Source organism: Schistocerca serialis, chromosome 3 (genome assembly GCF_023864345.2).
Source record: "Schistocerca serialis cubense isolate TAMUIC-IGC-003099 chromosome 3, iqSchSeri2.2, whole genome shotgun sequence".
Taxonomy (NCBI): domain Eukaryota; kingdom Metazoa; phylum Arthropoda; class Insecta; order Orthoptera; family Acrididae; genus Schistocerca; species Schistocerca serialis.
The window spans coordinates 363,995,210-364,014,409 of record NC_064640.1 but is presented as its reverse complement, the minus strand read 5'-3'; the positions used below and the strand labels follow the sequence as shown (position 1 = coordinate 364,014,409).

General features: G+C 37.8%; 1 protein-coding gene across 2 annotated transcripts in view; it reads left to right on the top strand.

The window, feature by feature from the left end:
- The window catches only part of LOC126470180 (segment polarity protein dishevelled homolog DVL-3), a 122,709-nt gene that overhangs the window by 42,064 nt on the left and 61,445 nt on the right, over positions 1 to 19,200 (top strand). For both annotated transcript variants that reach the window (XM_050097835.1, XM_050097834.1), the window contains exons 7-9: positions 9,069 to 9,312; positions 11,299 to 11,427; positions 14,201 to 14,328. In XM_050097835.1, coding sequence (XP_049953792.1) covers positions 9,069 to 9,312; positions 11,299 to 11,427; positions 14,201 to 14,328 — 501 coding nt within the window. The remainder of the gene's footprint in view (positions 1 to 9,068; positions 9,313 to 11,298; positions 11,428 to 14,200; positions 14,329 to 19,200) is intronic.

Genomic DNA, 19,200 nt, shown 5'->3' with positions numbered 1-19,200 from the left:
TTACAACCGATGTTAGAACTGTGTTGTAGCTAATGACGAGTGCTAGGAAGGCCAGTAAAAGTATTTCGTTTCTAATTCTTGTTTCCTTCATTTTGTGATACCATTCACCAAACTATTCAGATGCACCTTGTAGTTTGATAAGTTTTGTTTCCGATTGTATGTAACTCTTCAGAAGCACAAGATGTAGGACACAATTTGACTAAGAACAAAAAGAAATTGGGCTGAAATGAAATGTCCTCAGTTACACATTCACAAAATCCAGTTGCACCAGCTGTAATGATTTGTCTTGCAGCTTGTAACACCAGAATGAACTTAACTGAATGGCCTCTTATGTGGCCAGGGGGAAAGGTTTCATCAGACATGATCATTTCTTTGAATTGTGTAAAGTATTGAGTTCTACCACACCACATTCACAGTCGTGTTGCTGTGGTTATCCTAGGAGTCTCTCACATGTCCTAAGAAACGTCAGGCTTACGTTGTAATAATGCTTGGTGATATACAGAGAATGAGCTTAAGATAGTGTTGCTTCAGAACTAAGATATTAATTCTAGTGTGTTCCTGTAATACAGCCACAGAGTAAAGGGAATGGTTTAAGTTATGGAAGTTTTAAGATCTTAAAATTTGTATTTATCACTGACAATGGGACTGCACTTAATTGTCATGACCAATTTCGCCCAAATTTGTAGTATATGCAGGGCTTGGCCAGAAATGAAAGTAGCATAAGTGGGAGCTCCAGATAGCCAAGCATTTAGAAAAAACACATTTTTGGTGTGGGTCGGGTGAGATGTCGGCCACTAATGTCAGCTTAATTTATAGCCAACAGTTGGTGCAGTGAAAAGAGCACAGAACGGTAGTCCAAGGGTCGTGGGGGCAATTTCAAATTGACATTTGAAGGACACTGCAAAAAGTAAGTCGTAGTGAACATATCTGTGGAAACTTAGGCAGAACCCCTCATGGTGATTGCCCATGTGAAAAACTTTCACTCTCCACAAACTGCCCAGACCTACACCATCCCAAGTTGTAAGTATGCTTGATTTTTAAAGATAAGACCTTTAAGTGCTGTCATACTTTGAATCCTAAATAATACGAGCAAAAGTTTTGCTAAATGTAATAGTAGCAATTTCTCTGTTCAAATTCAATGACAATTCCATAAATTAGTATGCTGTTTGAGGGAGAAGTTACCACATCCCTGGAACATTTCCAATACCTTATCAGTGGAAACCACTCTGCTGATGCGGCTGGTGGCTCTCCATCCTTCTCCAATGTCAGTGGAGGGGTGGTGTATCCGCCCCCTCTCCCCAATATCCCCATAGCAGTCTTCCTCAATTATTTTAACTGCCTCACACATAGTCAGTGGCAGAAAGGAGTAAGAGCTTTGGGCCATATAATAATACCAATGTATTCATGCCCAGATGTACAACCAGACAAGCCCCCAAAAGAATTAAAATCTTTGAACGAAATTGAAAATGTAAAGGAAAAGAAAAGAAGTAAGTCAAGAACCTGTGTGACAATACCATTATATCTTGAGTCTTTCCCTACAGACCAACTATCTGTAGATATTGCTGTTCCACTAGTCGTACAGGAAGCCTGGGAAGCAACAGTGATTTGAGAGGGGATTTTGGGCAAGGCAATTTGTTTAACGATGAGACAATGGAGCTGTAACAGCTATTATCAACATCTGGCTAAAATCAAGCAGTTAGTGTGTGTTTTCCCCATAATATGTGTTGCTGTGCAAGAATCTTTGTTATTGGAGGGTCACCTGCCTACATTCAGGAACAACCATGTTTTTAGTAACAGTAGAGATATCGCAATGAGGGCTTAGAAGGTATTTGCACATTGGTACAGTCATCCACTTTTAGTAAGAAAGTACTACAGAATACTGCTTTTGAGGTCGTAGTTGTTAGAATCTACCTACCTTGGTAATGATTTGCAACTTGTACCTCCAACCCAGATAGATATATACACTAGGCTGACAAGTCATGGGATACCTCCTAATATTGTGTAGAACCTTCTTTAGGCCATCATAGTGTGGCAACTCGACATGGCATGGACTCAACCCAAGTCCTTGGAAGCCCCCTGCAGAAATATTGAACCACGCTGTCTATGTAGTTGTCCATAATTCGGAAGTCTTGTCGGTGCAGCATTTTGTTCACCAACTAACCTCTCAGTTATGTCTCATAAATGTTTGACGAGATTCATATTGGGTGAAGTGATGGGCCAAATCATTCACTCGCATTGCCCAGAATGTCCTTCAAACCAGTCGCGAACAAATATGGCCTGGTGACATGTTTGGGAACATGAAGTTCATGAATGGCAGCAAATGGTTTACCAGTAGCTGAACATAACCATTTCCAGCCAATGATTGGTTCATTTGGACCAGAGGACCCGGTCCATTCCATGTAAACGCAGCCCATTTCATTATGGAGCCACCACCAATGTGTACAGTATCTTGTTGACAACTTGGGTCCATGGCTTTGTGGGATCTGCATCAGCCTCGAACCCTATCACCAGCTCTTACCAACTGAAATTGGGACTTGTCTGACCAGGCCACAATTTCCCAATTGTATAGGGTCCAACTGATATGATCACAAGCCCAGGAGAGGTGCTGCAGGCGATGTGCTATAAGCAAAGGCACTCACGTCAGTCATCTGCTGCCATAGCCCATTACTGCTAAATTTCACTGCACTGTCCTAAAGGATACATTCGTTTACATCTCAAATTGATATTTGTGGTTATTTCACACAGTGTTGCTTGTCTGTTGGCGCTGACAACTCTCCTGCAAACACCACTGCTCTTGGTCATTAAGTGAAGCCAATCGGCCACTGTATTGTCTGTGGTGAGAGGTAATGCCTGAAATTCGGTATTCTCGGCACTCTCTTGACACTGTGGATTTCGGAATATTGAATTCGCTAATGATGTCCGAAATGGGATGTCCCATGCATCTGGCTCCAAGTACCATTCTGTGTTCAAAGTCTGTTAATTCCTTACGTGCTGCCATAATCACATTGGAATCCTATCCACATAAATCACCTGAGTACAAATGACAGCTCCGCTAATGCCCTGCTCTTTTATAACCTGTGGACACAATTCTACTGCCATCTGTGTATGTAGATATCTCTATTCCATGACTTTTGTCTCCTCACCTACACTAAAACCCTGTATTTACAAATATTCTTTTAAGGAATCCACACTTTTCATGAGTATTCTGCCAGTTCCTATTACATTTCCATAAGAACATAGTTACTGACATATGGGTTTAACAAACTCTGCTTTAAGAGAAACTCTGTTTTCAAAAATTATATATTAAACAGTTCTCAAACTGAAACCCAGTTATGACATTCTTAACATTTTTTAACAAGTTTTGTGAAATTACTGTTACAGAAAATGTAATTCACAATTTTTCCCCCATCAGATGTTATAGTTTAGATTGATAATTTCAAACATGTCGATTTCCGCGCATAGGTCACTTTACTCAACATCCCAGAAAATGTTTCTATCTATTTCTCACATTGTGTTATTTATTGGAATGTTGAATTCTACACTGCAAAGTTTGCGTAGTTGTGGCTTTCAAATGCCACTACGCAGATTCAGCAGAAGCTGACAAGCATTTGTGATGTTGAAGACAATTAGAATGTTAAACTTGTCGACTTTTTAAATAAATATGATTTGGCACCATCTTCTCTGTAGGCCATGAAATGAAAAAAAGAAGGCATTCCTGAATGCTGAAAATCACTGTCCTCCTACACTTAAAAAAGAGAGAACATTCATGCTTCAGATTTTAAATGAACCTACATACTTTTCAGTTAAACTGCATAGTTACCTATTAAAATCAAAATTTTTGTGGTTATCTGGTATAAAGCTACATTCAGTTTTCCCTCAGTTCTGCCATATCCACGACGCTAAAGTAACAATGGAGAACAGAGAAAGAATAGCTGCAGTTTGTTGTGTGGTTGAAGCTGTGTTGCTTCTTTATTTATTTCTGGATAGCAGATCAAAAGTTGTTTATTTTCTGCAGTACAACTTCATGTCAGCCTACAGAAAGTTCTAGTTTTTGTATTAAAATTTCTTATACAGCTGCTTTTTTCCCCACACAATTGGAATATGAAATACATAGTCATGAACATTCCAGAAGCTTTCAGTAAAATCCAAAAGCTCATCTTTTTTTCTATGGAGTTAATGATGATAACAGGATAGGTTCAGGTGACAGACAACAGTAAGTGTAAAAAGTGTGGAATTACTGGAGGGAACTGAGTAGTTGACAGTCACTAAAGACTAGTCTCTCGCCCAAGCAGATAACCAGTTAGATCTGATAATTTTACAGTTTATTACTTAGGTGTGACACCATACGTGATAAACTGCCCGGCTTAAATGTAGATGTGCAGGCTCCTTAAGGACTTAAAAACCATCCTCTTAAAATAAATAAAATTAAAATAAAAAAGAAACTGCCATAACCTTTCTTACCAAAATATAAGTGTAGAAAGGTAAGCAGTAGACTTGAAAAGTAGCGAACATTGGAAAATGAATATTTTGATACAGTTAGTATCGGATTTGGGTCTAGAAAATTTTTGTTGCTGATGGAACTGTGGTTTACTGTAATTTACAGGATGTTTTAAAAATTGCTTTCACAAACTTTAGGGGCACCGTGTTTCTTCCTGCTAACTGTACAAGTCACCTGTAGATGTGGGCGTAATTCATCCTGTGTAAGCTAAATACAGAGAGAAGAGATGATTATTATTATTATACTTCTGCATGCTGTTGCAGATATTCGAGCAAGTGTGGCATTACAGGACTTGGTTGCGATGATGACATCCTAGCTTTTGCACATCGGATTTATATAAGTGACTGTATGATGCTTGTGGAAAGAGCAAATCAGAGATAGGTGAATGGGGGGGAGGGAGTGGTGGTGATTGTGATGATGATGAAGAGGCAAAGAAGAGGAGTATTCAGTTGCACTAAGCTTTTACACATTCCATGTAGATGAGTTGGCTCTAGCCAGTGTCAACCACCTACAGCAACACTCCGTGTCAGTACGTTATTCTGACACGGAAAAGGAAATTACACTTACTGACAAATGCCTATTGAGTTTGTGAAAAATGTGTGGTATTAAAATATATTTTAGAACTTGCTAGGATTAAGTCATGTGCATTTATGATTAAATAGTGCTACCTATATGTCTTAGAAATCTCCAAATTATGTTTATGAGTCACTTAATTAGCGTACTGTAGCTAAATCCAAATTTAACTGAAAAATATTTTAGTCCCCAGAGATTTGTTAAAAAGTGGTTGTACTGTATTCATACGTATTATAAAAATGGATCTATGTATACATGTACATATGTTCCACCTCTCCTCCTAAACCGTTTGACCAATTTCAACCAAACTTGGTATACCTATCACTTACTGTCTGGAAAGAATCACTGTGGGGATACAAGAACCTCCTACCTGTCAAGGGGATGGGTGTGGGTGTGAAAAAGCAGTATAGCCTACCACACGTGAATACCCATACTTTAATCAACCATTAATTGAGGCTGAGAGCACTTGGTGAATTGCCACAAACTTTACACACTACTGTAATTTCAAACAATCGTGAAACTTTTTCTCACAGACAACCTCCAAAAAATGATAAAAGGAAAAAAGTTTATCGCTTACTACATTTTCACTGTTTGTACAGTAAAACTGCAAAATGAAGAATGATATTTTAATTTATTACTTCTTTACTGCTAATTACATTTGACACACAATTGCAGACAGTATTTTCATATACCACTGAATGTACCTGCGAAATTATATCATTGTATGATATACAGTTCAGAAGATATGGCATCATAGACATTGACCAGTATGAAAATGAAACTACAGAGTAAAATTCACTAAAAATACCAGTGAAATATGTGTGGTACATGTTAAATATGTGTGAGGTATATTTGGATGTGCATATGTGGGCAAAGGCCCAGGGGGAAAGCTCATCTCAAACCCCTGGAATTATTTCAACCAAATTTGGTACACACATGAGTTATACTCTGCAAAGAAATATTGTTGGGGAAGAACCACCAGCCTCCTGTTGGAGAGGGGGTGGTGATGCAGAGAGAGAAGGAAGAGGAGGAGGTTGGACACAGATGGGAAGAGGAGGGATTGACAGAGATGGGAGGCAGGAGGAGATGGACAGAGAGGAGTAGGAGGAGATAAGAGATAGGGGAAAGAGGAGATGGATCAATAGAAGATTAGAGTAAATACATACCTGGGCAACACTGAGTACTCAGCTAGTATTTAGTAAAGACATGGAAGAACTATATAATAGTTACCCCTTCCCTGGTGGGTGATTTCAAGGAGACCTCACACCACTAGTAATCTAATTTTAAATGAATGACAGAGAGCAAAACTAAATCATTTAATCAAACAACAGAAGCAGAATTATTGAAACAGTATGAAGTGTCGATTAATGGATGTAAAAAAGATGCCAAAGTGTGGACAAAATTGTGACATATTGACAGACCTTCTATCCCTGCAGGAATATCTGCAGTGTTAGCTTCAGGAGTATTTCATACTAATCTTTTCAACATAGCCAAACTACTGGTGAGTTGTTATGCTGAAATGCCATCTCAAAAAAACCAAAGATTTTACTTGGAATCAAATTTTAGCAGGACATAGTATTGTATCTTTTAACACCTGACAGATAGAGATGTATAATGCCCTTTTACAGACTTCACCACCTTTGTGATGATTTTTGACAACATTTGGCATGGGGAAATTTTTCCCAACCAGTGGGCTGAAAGTACAATTGTACCATTGGACCAAGATTGAAAATTGGTAAATCAATCACTCACTCACTATAGACAACTTCAGACCAATCATTTCAGTGATGACCAAATGTAAAGCCGTGGAATGAATGAATGATTGGTTGGTCATAGATTTCTTTGGTGTCTGGAAAAAAGAAACCTGCCTTTTACATTTCAGTGCAGATTTTGAAGGTTTAGATCCACAACCAACCAACTTTTATTACTGGAGTTTGCTGTCAAAGTGGCCTTCACACTTGGGTGACACCAGCTTGTAAGGCAACTTACCATCTGTTGTTAAAAATTTTTCATCCCATTGGCATTTCTGAGTTAAAGTTGGTGCAGCCATTATTTATCAACATGTACAGGATTCTACAGGGTTCAGTCTTAAGTGTTACAGTCTTCGCAGTTACCATAAATAGAATTTCTACTGTTTCGGGATGAAATATGTTGGCATCCATGTATGTCAACAACTTGTGTGTGTACTACAGTTACACTTTAGTATTCTCAGTGGAATATCATCTTCTGACAGCCTTTCAGAAGACATAGGCATGTGCCCAAAATCAAGGGTATAGTTTTTCGCCTACAAAATCCTCAGTCATTCACTTTTGCAGAATTTGATCAGCCCACCCGCACCTTGTCAGCTTACCTCAGTCCAGACAGTAATGACAAATCATACCTCACTATACTTGAAGTCTTATGTTATTAGTCTTTATCACCTGTTTTACAAGGTTGGCTTGATATGTCTGGTAAATTTCTGTGAAAGAATTGAACATTTTTGTTGCGACTTCATGATTGGTAAGCTTGATTATTCCTGGGAACATATAAAGAATTTCAACAATGTACAGCATTCAGTTCATTGTTGACAGCCATCTGAATTGATCAGTATGTCGACTGCGATTGAAAATGGAGGAAACAGAGTTTCATGCCATTATTGAACATTTTCATTTGAAGAGTTGCATGCTGTGGCTTTCCAGTTATGGTCACCGCAAAGGAAACTAGTGACAGAATCCCTGATATGGTAGTGAAAGACCACCAGATGAAAATTCATGAGGTTGCTGAGACTGTAGGCATCTCAACTGAGGGATGCATAATATCCTGCTTGGAGAATTGGCTATGAAGAAGTGTGAGGGGTAGGTGCCGTGATTGCTCAGTCAACCAAAAGCAGATCCAGCACAATGTTTCAACACAATGTCTGTTGATGTTTTATCACAATTCGCAAGGCTTTTTGTGCCAGTTTGTGACGTTTGATGAAACCTGGATCCATCATTACACACTAGATCAAAACTGCAGTCAAAACACTGGACAGAGGCTGGTGAAATTGCACTGAAGAAGGCAAAGGCCATTTTGTCAGCTGATAAGGTGATGGTCAATTTTTTTGGGATTCCCAAGGAATAATCCTCATAGATTACTTGGAAAAAGGCAGATCTATAACTGGACCGTATTATCCATCATTGTTGGAGCATTTGAAACTTGTGGTGGCTGAAAAAAGACCAAGTTTGACATACAAAAAAGTGTTCTTTCACCAGGATACTGCATCATCTCTCACATCAGTGATGACAACCTCAAAAGTGCATGAATTGGGCTTTGAATTGGTTCCTCGTCCACTCTATTCACCAGACTGAGGCCCAGGTGACTTCTTCCTGTTCCCTAATTTGAAACTTTGTCTTGCTGGGAAGAAATTTTCGTCAGATTAGGAAGCGATAGTTGCAATCAAAGAGTATTTTGTAAAGTTTGACAGAACCAATTTTTCCAAGGGAATGAAAAAGCTGAAGGGCCACTGGACAAAGTTTATATCTCTCAAAGGAGACCATGTCAAGAAATAAGGTGAGTTGTTTATGAAACCATCATTTTTCTTGCTTTTTTATCAGACTTATCAAATCACCCTTGTATATCAAATTATTTTTCCTGTGTGTGTGATGCCTCTCTTAGTGTCATTTCAGAAGAAGGAAGGAGGTATAGTTGGGGCTGTAGGCTATAGTGCTGAAGAAATAAAAATATGAATTTACCATAGGATATGTTTTGATTATATTGAAAATGTTTTTGTTGTTGGTGGAAGCATGTAATACCATGAAACCTGTATACTGCATGTCTCTTATTCTGTACTCAAAAAAATTATCATCTTTTGTGTCAGAGTGCAGTCAATAGTTACTGCTTTTTTTACTGTATAGTGAATGTTAATTGTTGTACATTCCCTTATAGGCTCTCTTACAACCCCAATTGAAGAGTATAGTAGGTAGTATGTTTACAGCATGTGTCTTAGGATTTAACTTTATTTTTCTTCTCATTTTGATAGATCACAGTAGTGTTTCAAGACTGCATTTGGGACGAAGGCGGCCTCAGCGTAGGAGAAGACATAGAGCTCCACCAGCTGTTTCCAGAACGTCATCATTTTCGTCCATCACAGATTCTACAATGTCCCTGAACATCATCACTGTTACACTCAATATGGACACTGTAAATTTCCTGGGAATAAGTATTGTTGGCCAGAGTAACAAAGGAGGTGATGGAGGCATTTATGTTGGCTCTATTATGAAAGGGTAGGTCATCATTTTCTTATTGTTGTGAGTAACTACTACTTTCTATAAACACAGTCTTGTGGCTTTTAAGAATTCTTGACAAATTTAACAATTTGTGCTGTTTAATTTCTGGAAAGAATTAGATAATGTGAAGTTACGTATTTCTCACAGCTTCAGTGACAGTGACCCTTGCGTTGGGATTGTAAATAAACGTTTCTCCATGAAAAATGGCCTTAAGATGGGAGTTCAGTTACTCATAGTAAATGTCATAAAGTATCACACTAGCTAGTAAACCAGAGTAAATTTTGTTAGGAATGAGTAAGGCATGATTTTTTTTTCATGCAACCAACCCTACCACTGATATATGCATGATGCTTTTGTGACTGTGATGCATGCCACTTATGTGACTGTAATCACTTTCACACTTTGTGTGCATTTTAGAATTGTTCTCAGATTTTGAAAATAGTGAATTACTCAATCATATTTCCAATTAGACATGGATTTGCCCACTCCTTCCTTATTACTTCTTTTGTGTTTCACACCATTGGCCCCATGTGATGACAAAACATAGTTTACAGTGTCCTTACTCAGTCCTTATACTTCTACCACTGTGGACGTTTATTGTCCTTTGCCATGTAGCCCTTAATTTCAGACCTTATAAGCTGTGCGATTAAAAGGAAACCATGACAATCTTGGAATACTGGGACCATATTTTTTAACTAGTTCATCTGTAACCTATTAGAGGCAACTATTGTTTATTGTAAGACAAGAAATATAATAAATTACCTTTTCTGCAGTTTTCTGATATTGGTTTTTTTCTGTTGCAGCAAGTTTTGCTGTAACTATTTGAGTGTATATTATCAGTATACTCCTTTTTTTTCCCCATGAGCTATTGAAAGCCATTAGAAAAAATGTTTTATACTGTTGAAAAATATAGTTATTTCTGAATCTCAGTAGATAATAAAAGTGTTGTGTGTTAACTGTGTACTATCACTTACCAATGCAGTGCACTCAAAACATATTTCCTCCAGGTTGGAATGAGATATGCTGCCCATCCAGCGTTAAAAATAATTTTGGTATGTTAGCCACATTCTGTACACAGAAACATACTACTAGGTGTGCATTGAACGCAAGTACTCAAATAATATGTGCAACTGGGGGAGGAGAGGGGCCCTCAAATGTTTGGTTGTGATCTCTCCACCACCACCCTTGCCCTTCTCATACCATTACACTCTGCCCTACATGACAGGGCTCTTCATGTGTTCAGTATTCAGTTTCAGTATATTCACCATTGACTACTTACAGCGGAATAGGTCTGAACATTAAATATGCAATTAACAATAACTTTACAGCAAAGTTTTTACAGTTTAATTCCACTTCTTTTAGGAATATTCTTATATACTAATGTCAATGATTATTTCAAAATATTCTGTTATCTCATAAAATGGGTGTTTGAGTAACCAGTCATAAATCTTACGTTTGAAAATATTCCTGGTCAGTGACCGAGCAGATGCTGTAAGTTTATTGAAGAGTTTTAAACTTATTATTTTGTGTGTGTTTGCAGTCTTTGTGAGTCTGTGTCTTGGTTTGTCGAAGTCAAGTTTGCCTCTGGTGTTGTGGGGATGTATGTTCTCTCTGGTCTCGAACTCGTTTAAGTTGCTTTTGACATAAAGCAGTGCTGTGTAGATGTATAGATTCACAACAGTTAATATCATGCAAGACAAGCAAAACACAGCATGTGGCACACAAGTAAGAACTGCAGTTAGTTACTGCATTACGCATATCATTTTATGCAGTGAAATAGCAGCCACAAAGATATTTTAATTGGAGTTTAATCTTCCTTTGTTCCTTTCAAGATAGTTTTTTTATATTTTTTTATTTCAGAGCAACATAGACAAGTTAGTGCTACTATGAGAAAATGTAATCTCTCTCTCTCTCTCTCTCTCTCTCTCTCTCTCTCTCTCTCTCTCTCTCTCTCTCTCTAATAAATAATTTGAATTGTTTTAGGGGTGCAGTAGCCTTAGATGGTCGAATTGAACCTGGTGATATGATACTTCAAGTTAATGATATTAATTTTGAGAACATGTCCAATGATGAGGCAGTTCGTGTACTTAGAGAAGTTGTTCAGAAACCAGGGTAAGCCAAATATTTGTACTACACTAATATAGTATATATTACCATTTAGTTTCATGATAATATGTAGTGAAAATTAAGAGCTGCATTAAATTTGTTTTTGTGTGATGTTTTTTTTAATCTAATGCAATTGAATAAACAGAGTGGAACTGTTATACATAAATCATACTCGGTGAAAAAGTATTACAGCTGTCGATCACTACATACCATTATGCATTGTGTGTATCATTTTACTAATATTGTATTTGTCTTTAGAGTCAATGGCAGTGGTTGGATTTGTAACCATGATACAGTCAAATTTATTTTTATTTTGTAGACTTACTCAAGACAAGAATGTCAGTAAAATGTGTAATGACAACACTGGGCACAGTGCAACAGCAGGAATATGCACCAATAATATTGTTTCCAATGTAGGAAAAAGAAATGCATGATTTACATATTACAAAAGATAATTTTATACTTGCATAAAGATTTGAACAAAGAAAAAAAACTGTATATACATTTTCTCTTTGATTTCCTGTTGCAATTTAAAGAAATCTTATCAACAGCAATGGAATGAATCATACCAAATATTAGACAGAACTGGCCCCCCCCCCCCCCCCCTCCCCCATGTTACACAAAACAGGTCGGAACACTGTTGCAGAAGCAATGAAAAAAACATGCCAAATTTAAAAGAACGCATCGTTACAGAAGCTCAAAATTCAGTGTGAACTTTAATGTGAGATGCTTTTAATAGTTTCCACAGTGAAATTCTGGCAGAAAATTCAGAGAGATTCTGGTCATATGTGAAGTTAAGTAGTGGCAATACAATCAATACATTCACTGCGCTGTAATGGTGGTAATGTTACCAACGAAGTGCCACTAAAGCGGCGTTATTAAAAACTATTATTGGAAATTCCTTCATCAAAGATGATAAGTAAATATTCCAGCATTCAAATCAAGAATTGCTGCCGATATGAGTGACTAAACTAGAGATCCTCAGTGTAGCAAAGCAGCATAAATCACTTAAAAAAAGTCAAGTCCTCTGCTCCAGATTGTATATCAGTTAGATTCCTTTCATAGTATGCTGGCACAATAATCCATACTTGTCAACCATACACAACCACTTGCTTGACAGAAGATCTGTACCTAAAGACAATGTTGCACTGGCAACACCAGTACTCAAGAAAGGAAGTAGAAGTTATCCAATCAGTTACAGACCCGTAGCATTGCTGGTGATTTGCCGTGAGATTTTGGAACATACCCTCTATTCAAACATTATCAATTACCTCAAGAGTAAAAAAAAAATAAAATAAAATAAAAAATAAACTGTTGACACACAGTCAGCCTAGATTCAGAAAATGTTATTCTTGTGAAACACAATTAGCCCTTCATTCTCACAAAGCAGTGTGTGCTATTGATGGGGGATCTCGGATTGATTATGTATTTCTAGATTTCCAAAATGCTTCTGATATTGTTCCTCACAAGTGGCTTCTAATGAAATTGCATGCCTATGATGTATCATTTCAGTTATCCAACTGGATTTGTGATTTCCTGTCAGAAAGGTTACAGTTTGTAGTAACAAACAGAAAATTGTCAAGTAAAACAGAAGTGATACCTGACATTCCCCAAGGAAGTGTTGTAAGTCCTCTGCTGCCCTAATCTATCTAAATGATTTAGAAGACAATCTGAGCTGCCCTCTTTGATGGTTTGCAGATGATACTGTTATTTACCATATATGTAGTAAAGTCATTGGAAGAGCAAAACCAATTGCAAGATGACTTGAGACACGATACCTGTATGGTGTGAAAAGTGGCAGTTGACTCTAAATAAGGTAAAGTGTGTTGTTATCCACATGAATACTAATAGGAATCCATTACATTTCACAATAAATCACACAAATCTAAAGGCTGTTAATTCAGCTAAATACATAGGAATTACAGTTATGAACAACTTAAATTGGAACGATCACATAGATAATTTTCTAGAGAAGACAAACCAAAGACTGTGTTTTATTGGCAGAACACGTACAAGATGCAACTGGTCCACTAGAGTGTGTCTATATACCATGCTTGTCAGTCCTTTGGTAGAGTATTACTGTGCAGTATGGGATCCTTGCCTCCTTCAAAGGAGGACATCTCATTTTCTATTATAGCAAAATTGAGGAGAGAGCATCACAGGTATGATATGCGAAATGGGGTGGGAATCATTAAAACAAAGATGTTTTTCAGTGTGGTGAGATCTTTTCATACAGTGTCAGTCTACAATGTTCTCTGAATGTGAAAATTTTTTAGTGACGCCCACCCCTACATAGGGAGGAATGATTGTTGTAATAAAATAAGAGAAATAAGAGCTCACATGGAAAGCTTTAGATGTTTATTTTTCCTGTGTGCTGTCTGAGAGTGGAATGGTAGAAATACAGCATTAAAGTATACCCCTTGGCATACACTCAAGTGTGAATTGCAGAATAGTCATGTATATGTAGAAGGATAGTGTCAGAAAGTGGGAATAGAATTTGTTTATGGTACATTTTATAACAAAGTATTGATTCAGAGTATGTGTGCATTAATTGTAAAACCTGTATGAGAAAGACTAAAAAGATAGTACTTAAACAATTACATGTGTGTTATGCTTTAGGACATGCATACTTAGAATTAGTATTTATTCCCTTATGTTACTTGCAGTCACATGCAGTGTTAAATTATTGTTTCACTTGTAAATTTTTGTTTTGCTTTTATATTAACTCAAAGACTTTAAGTTACATTATTAATTTGTGTTTAAAATTTGTCTCTTTCAGTCCTATAAAACTAGTGGTTGCGAAGTGTTGGGATCCAAATCCAAAAGGTTATTTTACAATTCCAAGGACAGAACCAGTACGACCAATTGATCCTGGTGCCTGGGTTGCCCACACAGCAGCAATAAGAGGTTGGTGTTCACATACCATAGGATATCTCATGCTGACAGAAACATGTACAGGGTATCCCAGAAGGAATGGTGGAGATTCTGGGATATGACAGGAACAATCATTTGAAGCAAAAAAAGTCTAGTAAGCATGGGTTGTAAAATACATACCTTAAGAGCTATGAGCAGTTCTTCATCTTCACTACCGTGAAACACATTTCTTCTACTGAACAAGTGCTCATAGCACTTAAGGTATGTGTTTTAGACCTCATGATTTCTAGACTTTTTTTCTGTTTTCGTCCATACTTTCTAAAAAATGGAAAACAAAGCGCTTGCAGGAGAGAGATGTCTCACAGTATCGAAGATTTAGTATTGCTCATGGCTCTTAAGGTATGCATTTTAAAGTCCGTGTTCATCAGACTTTTTTGCTTCAAATGACCGTTCCTTTTTTATTCCCAATACTGATCATTGGGCCTGTGACACCCTGCATATACAAGATAGTCACAAAAATTGTTTGTGATAATAGTGTCATTGACACTGTGTGCAGAGTTGATTTGTAATTTTTGTTAATGAAACCTAAAATTTAATTCTTATGAATATTTTAGTATGACATTCTGAAATAATCCTGCTGTCAGATTGGAAAATCACATGAACATTTGTCAGTCTCATAATTATGTAGTTCTTGTCAGATCTTAGTACCTGTTATATTTTTAACTGATTTCTCTGAGTATGTAATGTGGGGTAGTTGTTAAAATACTTAAATTCATGGTCAGGAGTACCGGTTCCCTATTGGGCCATCCAGATTAAGGTATTATTTGGTTTCCATAAATTGATTGACAACTCCTTCGAAAAGGGCACAGGTGATTCATTTCCCAGTCTGTTATGATATCACCAAGGGAATATTAAATCCCAGTCTTCATTTGTTAATTTCTGTAAATGTTTCTCACTTTGCGTAGTGGGAATGATCATAAAAAAAACTATTTCTGCTTCCTGTGGTTGCTCAAATTGTGTTGTCTTTTGTGCCAATTTCTGTTGCTTTGTTAGGTATGGTTATCTGCTATCCATATTATTATTCAGTATTGGGATGTCATCGACAGCTAAGAATGGCTCCATTATTTCTCATTTCTTCATACATGTGCCTCAAATATAAAAATGACAGATAGAAGTTTGGCTCAGTTTCTCTTTAAAAAGACTGTCTGTCAAGGACAGAATAGGAAGCATTATTTTTGAGGGATCAACCACTTAATTATATACCTATAGCTATTTATGACAATTTTACAAATTTCAAAAGTTTACTTCAGTATTCATACAGTTTTTATATTCTGTTTTGTTTGCTTCCAGCTTGATTTTTTTTTACAGCCTTTGGCTATTTTGTTATGAATCCTTTCATAGACTTGTAATGCATATAGTATTGGAGTAATTTCTGTGTTAATTACATATCCTCCCTGAATATAAGCACATGTATTTCACTTCACCATTTTATGGTGTATTCATGTTCCTAAAATTGCTTAAATGTTTTACTTAACCAACTGACATCTGGATGTTGAGCTTAATTTACCCATTTTGCTAAATGTTACATCCATTATTAATGTTTTCTCATTGCTCATTTCTTTTAACACATTTTTGTACATCAAGCATGATTTTTCCATTAGTGTGGTCTACTCCCATTTCTGTTCGTATTTTCCTCCTGACATTAAGTGTGGTGGTCTCTCCCCTCCCCCATTACAGATGGAAATTAAGTCACCTTACTGCTTCTGTCAGGTTATGGAATTGTGGTTGGTGATGTTGGCTCCTGCCCCCCCTCTCCCCGGGCCACATCTTACTCCTTACTCCTTACCCATGTTGAATAAGCTTTGACCAAAATTAATGTCTGCATGTCTGTCATCTTTATTTTACCCACATTGCATTGTGGAATTGTAATATCCTTCCTCTTACATCTTACTTGTATTGTTGTTTGTTTATTTATTTTTCACTCCACATATTTTGATCCTCCCCCCCCCCCCCCCCCCCCCCCCCCATGAACCATGGACCTTGCCGTTGGTGGGGAGGCTTGCGTGCCTCAGCGATACAGATAGCCGTACCGTAGGTACAACCACAACGGAGGGGTATCTGTTGAGAGGCCAGACAAACGTGTGGTTCCTGAAGAGGGGCAGCAGCCTTTTCAGTAGTTGCAAGGGCAACAGTCTGGATGATTGACTGATCTGACCTTGTAACAATAACCAAAACGGCCTTGCTGTGCTGGTACTGCGAACGGCTGAAAGCAAGGGGAAACTACGGCCGTAATTTTTCCCGAGGGCATGCAGCTTTACTGTATGATTAAATGATGATGCCGTCCTCTTGGGTAAAATATTCCGGAGGTAAAATAGTCCCCCATTCGGATCTCCGGGCGGGGACTACTCAAGAGGATGTCGTTATCAGGAGAAAGAAAACTGGCGTTCTACGGATCGGAGCGTGGAATGTCAGATCCCTTAATCGGGCAGGTAGGTTAGAAAATTTAAAAAGGGAAATGGATAGATTAAAGTTAGATATTGTGGGAATTAGTGAAGTTCGGTGGCAGGAGGAACAAGACTTTTGGTCAGGTGACTACAGGGTTATAAACACAAAGTCAAATAGGGGTAATGCAGGAGTAGGTTTAATAATGAATAGGAAAATAGGAATGCGGGTAAGCTACTACAAACAGCATAGTGAACGCATTATTGTGGCCAAGATAGATACGAAGCCCACACCTACTACAGTAGTACAAGTTTATATGCCAACTAGCTCTGCAGATGACGAAGAAATTGAAGAAATGTATGATGAAATAAAAGAAATTATTCAGATAGTGAAGGGAGACAAAAATTTAATAGTCATAGGTGACTGGAATTCGAGTGTAGGAAAAGGGAGAGAAGGAAACGTAGTAGGTGAATATGGATTGGGGCTAAGAAATGAAAGAGGAAGCAGCCTGATAGAATTTTGCACAGAGCATAACTTAATCATAGCTAACACTTGGTTTAAGAATCATGATAGAAGGTTGTATACATGGAAGAATCCTGGAGATACTAAAAGGTATCAGATAGATTATATAATGGTAAGACAGAGATTTAGGAACCAGGTTTTAAATTGTAAGACATTTCCAGGGGCAGATGTGGACTCTGACCACAATCTATTGGTTATGACCTGTAGATTAAAACTGAAGAAACTGCAAAAAGGTGGGAATTTAAGGAGATGGGACCTGGATAAACTGAAAGAACCAGAGGTTGTACAGAGTTTCAGGGAGAGCATAAGGGAACAATCGAAAGGAATGGGGGAAAGAAATACAGTAGAAGAAGAATGGGTAGCTCTGAGGGATGAAGTAGTGAAGGCAGCAGACGATCAAGTAGGTAAAAAGAAGAGGGTTAGTAGAAATCCTTGGGTAACAGAAGAAATATTGAATTTAATTGATGAAAGGAGAAAATATAAAAATGCAGTAAATGAAGCAGGCAAAAAGGAATACAAACGTCTCAAAAATGAAATCGACAGGAAGTGCAAAATGGCTAAGCAGGGATGGCTAGAGGACAAATGTAAGGATGTAGAGGCTTATCTCACTAGGGGTAAGATAGATACTGCCTACAGGAAAATTAAAGAGACTTTTGGAGATAAGAGAACCACATGTATGAACACCAAGAGCTCAGATGGAAACCCAGTTCTAAGCAAAGAAGGGAAAGCAGAAAGGTGGAAGGAGTATATAGAGAGTCTATACAAGGGCGATGCACTTGAGGACAATATTATGGAAATGGAAGAGGATGTAGATGAAGATGAAATGGGAGATACGATACTGCGTGAAGAGTTTGACAGAGCACTGAAGGACCTGAGTCGAAACAAGGCCCCCGGAGTAGACAACATTCCATTGGAACTACTGACGGCCTTGGGAGAGCCAGTCCTGACAAAACTCTACCATCTGGTGAGCAAGATGTATGAAACAGGCGAAATACCCTCAGACTTCAAGAAGAATATAATAATTCCAATCCCAAAGAAAGCAGGTGTTGACAGATGTGAAAATTACCGAACAATCAGTTTAATAAGCCACAGTTGCAAAGTACTAACACGAATTCTTTACAGACGAATGGAAAAACTAGTAGAAGCCGACCTCGGGGAAGATCAGTTTGGTTTCCGTAGAAATATTGGAACACGTGAGGCAATACTGACCTTACGACTTATCTTAGAAGAAAGATTAAGGAAAGGCAAACCTACGTTTCTAGCATTTGTAGACCTAGAGAAAGCTTTTGACAATGTTGACTGGAATACTCTCTTTCAAATTCTAAAGGTGGCAGGGGTAAAATACAGGGAGCGAAAGGCTATTTACAACTTGTACAGAAACCAGATAGCAGTTATAAGAGTTGAGGGACATGAAAGGGAAGCAGTGGTTGGGAAGGGAGTAAGACAGGGTTGTAGCCTCTCCCCGATGTTATTCAATCTCTATATTGAGCAAGCAGTAAAGGAAACAAAAGAAAAATTTGGAGTAGGTATTAAAATCCATGGAGAAGAAATAAAAACTTTGAGGTTCGCCGATGACATTGTAATTCTGTCAGAGACAGCAAAGGACTTGGAAGAGCAGTTGAACGGAATGGATGGTGTCTTGAAGGGAGGATATAAGATGAACATCAACAAAAGCAAAACGAGGATAATGGAATGTAGTCGAGTTAAGTCGGGTGATGCTGAGGGTATTAGATTAGGAAATGAGACACTTAAAGTAGTAAAGGAGTTTTGCTATTTAGGGAGCAAAATAACTGATGATGGACGAAGTAGAGAGGATATAAAATGTAGACTGGCAATGGCAAGGAAAGCGTTTCTGAAGAAGAGAAATTTGTTAACATCGAGTATAGATTTAAGTGTCAGGAAGTTATTTCTGAAAGTATTTGTATGGAGTGTAGCCATGTA